Here is a 7500-nt window from a genome sequence, read left to right as displayed (position 1 = left end):
CAGTGCGCCTTATAGTGCGGTGCGCCTTATATATGAACAAAGTTTTGAAATAGGCCATTCATTGAAGGTGCGCCTTATAATCCGGTGCGCCTTATAGTGCGGAAAATACGGCATTTACATTGTAGATTGTCACTGAAGGCATCAAAACTATGAATGAACACGTGGAGTTATGTACTTAACAAAAAAGTGAAATAACTGAAAACACGTTTTGTATTCTACTTTCTTCAAAATAGCCACCCTTTGCTCTGAATACTCTTTTGGACACTCTTGGCATTCTCGCGATGAGCTTCAAGAGGTAGTCACCTGAAATGGTTTTCACTTCACAGGTGTCATAGTTTTGATGCCTTCAGTGACAATCTACAATGTAAATAGTCATGAAAATAAAGAAAACACATTGAAATGAGAAGGTGTGTCCAAACTTTTGGCCTGTACTGTACATACATACATACATATATATATATATTATACATATGTATGTATGTGTGTGTGTGTGTATATATATATATATATATATGTATATATATATATATATATATATATATATATATATATATATATATATATATATATATATATATGGTTATCTTACATGCAGTAGGCTTTCAACCCCTGGACAATTTCTCCCCAGGTCAAAGAGTTTGGACAGCCCTGACCTAGGTTACTTGTTACTAGTATACTAGTAGAAGTATATTATATAAGCCAGTTAATATATTACGCTGTTATTACGAGCACTGGGCATGCCATGAAGTGTGTACTATGTAGTGCATGAAGTGTGTGTTATGTACTGCATGAAGTGTGTGTTATGTACTGCATGAAGTGTGTACTATGTACTGCATGAAGTGTGTGTTATGTACTGCATGAAGTGTGTACTATGTACTGCATGAAGTGTGTGTTATGTACTGCATGAAGTGTGTACTATGTACTGTATGAAGTGTGTGTTATGTACTGCATGAAGTGTGTACTATGTACTGCATGAAGTGTGTACTATGTACTGCATGAAGTGTGTGTTATGTACTGCATGAAGTGTGTACTATGTACTGCATGAAGTGTGTGTTATGTACTGCATGAAGTGTGTACTATGTACTGCATGAAGTGTGTGTTATGTAGTGCATGAAGTGTGTACTGCATGAAGTGTGTAGTGCATGAAGTGTGTACTATGTAGTGCATGTGGAGTAGTGAGTGTGTGTAACCTGTCGCAGTCTGTCCAGCGTGAGGATGTTCTCCACAGCCAGGACGCTGCGCAGATATTTCTCAATGGCCGCCTCGCTGTCAGCTGACTGCTCGTCATCCGCGCTGGCCGCTAACCGAGCTAGCATCTCTCTGTCCTCCGGACCGTGGTAGTCCTGTGGGATACACACGTGAAGTAGTATTTGACTTGGTACTACTACACAGCCTACACAGTATTATTGGACAGCATACTGTACATGTTCTATACACATTTGTTAGCACTACACATGATTACAGTACTACTCTTCTACTAGTGTACTCCATGATGACAAGTTACAGTAATACTCTTCTACTAGTGTACTCCATGATGACAAGTTACAGTAATACTCTTCTACTAGTGTACTCCATGATGACAAGTTACAGTAATACTCTTCTACTAGTGTACTCCATGATGACAAGTTACAGTACTACTCTTCTACTAGTGTACTCCATGATGACATATTTACAGTACTACTCTTCTACTAGTGTACTCCATGATGACAAGTTACAGTACTACTCTTCTACTAGTGTACTCCATGATGACATATTTACAGTACTACTCTTCTACTAGTGTACTCCATGATGACAAGTTACAGTAATACTCTTCTACTAGTGTACTCCATGATGACAAGTTACAGTACTACTCCACCACAAACCCCAAAACTTGTGTAAATCGTAAATAAAAACAGAATACAATGATTTGCAACTATTAGCTCATTTGGAATTTGATGCATGCAACATGTTTCAAAAAAGCTGGCACATGTGGCAAAGAAGAAAGCTGAGGAATGCTCATCATTATTTGGAACATCCCACAGGTGAACAGGCTAGTTGGGAACAGGTGGGTGCCATGATTGGGTATAAAAGCAGCTTCCATGAAATGCTCAGTCATTCACAAACAAGGATGGGGCGAGGGTCACCGCTTTGTCAACAAATGCGTGAGAAAATTGTCCAATCGTTTAAGAACAACATTTCTCAACGAGCTATTGCAAGGAATTTAGGGATTTCACCATCTAAGGTCTGTAATATCACCAAAAGGTTCAGAGAATCTGGAGAAATCACTGCACGTAACATTGAATGCCCGTGACCTTCGATCCCTCAGGCGGTACTGCGTCAAAAAGCGACATCAGTGTGTAAAGGATATCACCACATTGGCTCAGGAACACTTCAGAAAACCACTGTCAGTAACTACAGTTCGTCGCTACATCTGTAAGTGCAAGTTAAAACTCTACTATGCAAAGCGAAAGCCATTTATCAACAACACCCAGAAACTCCGCCGGCTTCGCTGGGCCCGAGCTCATCTAAGATGGACTGATGCAAAGTGAAAAAGTGTTCTGTGGTCTGACGAGTCCACATTTCAAATGTTTTTTGATACTGTGGACGTCGTGTCCTCTGGACCATAGAGGGAAAGAACCATCCGGACTGTTAAAGGCGCAAAGTTCAAAAGCCAGCATCTGTGATGGTATGGGGGTGTATTACTGCCCAAGGCATGGGTAACTTACACATCTGTGAAGGCGCCATTAATGCTGAAAGGTACATACAGGTTTTGGAACAACATATGTTGCCATCCAAGCAACGTCTTTTTCATGGACGCCCCTGCTTATTTCAGCAAGACAATGCCAAGCCACATTCTGCACGTGTTACAACAGCGTGACTTCGTAGTAAAAGAGTGCAGGAACTAGACTGGCCTGCCTGTAGTCCAGACCTGTCTCCAATTGAAGATGAGTGGCGCATTATGAAGCCTAAAATACCACAACGGAGACCCCCGGACTGTTGAACAACTTAAGCTGTACATCAAGCAAGAATGGGAACGAATTCCATCTGAAAAGCTTCAAAAATTGGTCTCCTCACTTCCCAAACGTTAACTGAGTGTTGTTAAAAGGAAAGGCCATGTAACACAGTGGTAAACTTTTTCGCAATGTGTTGCTGCCATTAAATTGTAAGTTAATGATTGCAAAAACAAAAATTCTCAGTTGGAACATGAAATATCTTGTATTTGCAGTCTATTCAATTGAATATAAGTTGACAAGGATTTGCAAATCATTGTATTCTGTTTTTATTTACCATTTACACAACGTGCCAACTTCACTGGTTTGGGGTTTTGTACTTACCCCTGGTATGTTGGAGACTATTTCAAAGGTGACGCCACACCCTGGGATCGGGCTGCGCTGGGACATCCTCTTTAGGAGACTCTGGGCAAAACCCTGCATCACAACACACAAAGTAACCCTTTTTAAGTCATTAATCATTTTACATCACAACAACGTGCTGAGAGGTCCCCAGGGGCCTCATGTAATAAGCCTTCTGTGGATTTCCCCCTAAAATAGATGCATGTCCAAATCCAGAAGACTTTGTACACAAGAACCACATCAGAGTGTGCGCATGCATTAATCCAGGGGTGCTCATTACGTCGATCGCGATCTACCGGTCGATCTCGGAGGGTGTGTCAGTCGATCACCAGCCAGGTATTAAAAAAATAGTCCTAAAAATGAGCGATCATAAATCTTCACTATGATGTCACTTTCGTCACTTGATTGACATTCACGGCACCCGAGGGTCTTCTGAGATGACGCTGGCTGCTGCCAGCTCATAAAAATTACAGACTGGAAGGCGAGAAACACTTTATTTCAACAGACTCTGGCGCCGTACCTGTCGTCAAAACTCCAAAGACCGACTGCACAGTTTCACAATAAAAGCTCTGCTTCATCCTGCCTGCGCTACCAAAATAAGAGTCTCAGAAAGCTGGCGTACACAAGCTAGCAAGCTACGGAGTTTGCCGACAATGTATTTCTTGTAAAGTGTATACAAAGGATTACGGAAGCTGGACAAATAAGATGCCAAAAACCAACCACTTTCATGTGGTATTGGACAGAAGGAGGACTTTTTTTCTCCTCCATTCGAAAATGCGGACGTTATCAGCACCACTGTCTGATTCCAATCAATACAAGTCATCAGAATCAGGTAATACACCAACTTATATTCTTGTCTTCATGAAAGAAAGGAATCTATATGTGTTGAACATACTTGTATTATCTTTAAACACCTTTATCTTGTTAACAATATTAACTATATGTGTTAAACATGCTTGTATTATCTTTAACCACCTTTAACTTGTTAACAATATTAACTATATGTGTTAAACATGCTTGTATTATCTTTAACCACCTTTAAGTTGTTAACAATATTAACTGTGTTAAACATGCTTGTTTTATCTTTAACCACCTTTAAGTTGTTAACAATATTAACTATTTGTGTTAAACATGCTTGTATTATTTTTAACCACCTTTAACTTGTTAACAATATTAACTATATGTGTTAAACATGCTTGCATTATCTTTAAACACCTTTAACTTGTTAACAATATTAACTATATGTATTAAACATACTTGTATTATCATTAAACACCTTTAATGTATTAACAATATTAACTATATGTGTTAAACATGCTTGCATTATCATTAAACACCTTTAACTTGTTAACAAAAACATATATTTCATAAATAAGTAAATATAAATTATATATATGAATGAGGTAGATCCCCACGACTTGATCAATTGAAAAGTAGCTCGCCTGCAGAAAAAGTGTGAGCACCCCTGCATTAATCCATGCACATTTTTTGTTGCTAAACCATATTTTAAGTAAACTCACCTGTCTCCCAGTGACATGAACACAGATGCGCTTCCTGAGGACGAGCTGCATGTGGGCGGGGTGACTTAACTCCAGCACGGCGCGGATCGTCAGGTAGACTCTCTGCTCACCTGTGGCCACGCGGCTGAGCTGGGGGCACTCGTGGACCGTGGAGTCCCAGGATGCCTCCACCTTCACCTGCACCGCGTTCCAAGTACTGTTAATAACACGCGGGGTGCTCTTCCGCCAAGCGGGAGAAGAAGTCACCTTACCACCGAGTCGTAATGTTTGACGATGTGAAGATCAAAGAAGTCGTCTTCGAACTCCTCGTCGAGGTACGCATCCAGCCCCCCACCCAGAGGGACTGAAAGACTGGACTGCAAATCATCGGCTGCAGCCAACAGAAAGTGACAGGTGCCTTTGAAATGGATTTGGACCAGGAAAAATGTTTGAAGGTGACGGACAAAATACCACTGAGGTCCAGGAAGAGGACTGGAATGTGTGTTTCCATGCCAGGTACAGGAACTCTGCGGGGGACCAGCGTTGTGGTTTGGATCCATGGAATAAACCCAGGGGTATCAGGGGTGTCCAAACTCTTACACTTGACATTGGGCTAACAAAACTGGGCCGGGGGCCGAAAGCCAACTTCATATAAAGTAACTATATATATATATATATATATATATATATATATATATATATATATATATATATTAGAGATGTCCGATAATGGCTTTTTTGCCAATATCCAATATTCCGATATTGTCCAACTCTTAATTACCGATTCCAATATCAACCGATACCGATATATACAGTCGTGGAATTAACACATTATTATGCCTATTATGTATTGTAGCGTCCCGGAATAGTTAGTGCTGCAAGGGGTTCTGGGTATTTGTTCTGTTGTGTTTATGTTGTGTTACGGTGCGGATGTTCTCCCGAAATGTGTTTGTCATTCTTGTTTGGTGTGGGTTCACAGTGTGGCGCATATTTGTAACAGTGTTAAAGTTGTTTATACGGCCACCCTCAGTGTGACCTGTATGGCTGTTGATCAAGTATGCATTGCATTCACTTGTGTGTGTGTGTATGAACCGCATATATTATGTGACGCTGTTTGTATGGAGGAAAAGCGGACGCCCCAAATAATTTTGTCCGGGTGGAAATCGGGAGAATGGTTGCCCCGCGAGATTTTCGGGAGGTGCACTGAAATTCGGGAGTCTCCCGGCAAAATTGGGAGGTTGAAACCGATACCGATAATTTCCGATATTACATTTTAAAGCAATTATCGGCCGATAATATCGGCAGGCCGATATTATTGGACATCTCTAATATATATATATATATATATATATATATATATTAGAGATGTCCGATAATGGCTTTTTTGCCGATATCCGATATTCCGATATTGTCCAACTCTTAATTACCGATTCCGATATCAACCGATACCGATATATACAGTCGTGGAATTAACACATTATTATGCCTATTATATATTGTAGCGTCCCGGAAGAGTTAGTGCTGCAAGGGGTTCTGGGTATTTGTTCTGTTGTGTTTATGTTGTGTTACGGTGCGGATGTTCTCCCAGAATGTGTTTGTCATTCTTGTTTGGTGTGGGTTCACAGTGTGGCGCATATTTGTAACAGTGTTAAAGTTGTTTATACGGCCACCCTCAGTGTGACCTGTATGGCTGTTGATCAAGTATGCCTTGCATTCACTTGTGTGTGTGTGTATGAACCGCATATATTAACTGACGCTGTTTGTATGGAGGAAAAGCGGACGCCCCCAATAATTTTGTCCGGGTGGAAATCGGGAGAATGGTTGCCCCGCGAGATTTTCGGGAGGGGCACTGAAATTCGGGAATCTCCCGGCAAAATTGGGAGGTTGAAACCAATACCGATAATTTCCGATATTACATTTTAAAGCAATTATCGGCCGATAATATCGGCAGGCCGATATAATTGGACATCTCTAATATATATATATATATATATATATATATATATATATATATATATATGTGTGTATATATATACATATATATATATATATATATATATATATATATATATATATATGTTAATATGTATACATATATTTAATATAGTTGAATCTTAAGAGTATGAAAGTTGGACTCCTACCTTGTTTACTTCCGTGATGAACTACGTAAAGTTTTGTAATTAATCAAAAATATCAAGCAGCTACAACATGGATAAGTGTGGAGGGAGTGTTTTGCATTTTTCCCATTGCGCATTGTAATGGATTTAAAATGGGTGTTATTTTGAAATATGTGTTGTACGTGGACATTTTTAATAACATCAGTGAGCAAGTTGTGTTGTGTGTTGACTTTTGGTGTTGGTTTTCTTGCGCCATGAGTGTGAAAAGTTGCGTGTATTGGGTCATACAAGTAAATGCTGTGCTGTGTACACATCAAAATGTAAAATCCATGGTCATTGACCTGATGTTCTCAAGGTGTCCACATGATGGCAGCAAATTTGCAGCAATTAAAGTGTGAAATATTTGAAATGAAGCTGTAGACGCCCCGTGGGCCAGATCCCTTATCGTGACGTCTCGCGGGCAAAACTGAAGACGCCGGCGGGCCGTAGTTTGGACACCCCTGGTCCACATGATGCTAAGAAGAGTGACTCACCCTTCGACTGGTGCTCCAG

General features: G+C 40.2%; 1 protein-coding gene across 2 annotated transcripts in view; it reads right to left on the bottom strand.

The window, feature by feature from the left end:
- The window catches only part of LOC133623925 (kinesin-like protein KIF13B), a 110724-nt gene that overhangs the window by 23033 nt on the left and 80191 nt on the right, over positions 1–7500 (bottom strand). For both annotated transcript variants that reach the window (XM_072916250.1, XM_061987416.2), the window contains exons 29-34: positions 7482–7500; positions 5303–5358; positions 5104–5222; positions 4853–5029; positions 3315–3407; positions 1191–1343 (exon numbers count right to left, since the gene is read on the bottom strand). The exon at positions 7482–7500 is cut by the window's right edge and continues 108 nt beyond it. In XM_072916250.1, the coding sequence (XP_072772351.1) occupies positions 1191–1343; positions 3315–3407; positions 4853–5029; positions 5104–5222; positions 5303–5358; positions 7482–7500 (617 nt within the window). The remainder of the gene's footprint in view (positions 1–1190; positions 1344–3314; positions 3408–4852; positions 5030–5103; positions 5223–5302; positions 5359–7481) is intronic.

This window comes from Nerophis lumbriciformis, linkage group LG26 (assembly GCF_033978685.3).
Source record: "Nerophis lumbriciformis linkage group LG26, RoL_Nlum_v2.1, whole genome shotgun sequence".
In the NCBI taxonomy this organism is placed as follows: Eukaryota; Metazoa; Chordata; class Actinopteri; order Syngnathiformes; family Syngnathidae; genus Nerophis; species Nerophis lumbriciformis.
This window is presented reverse-complemented; position numbering and strand designations above follow the sequence as displayed.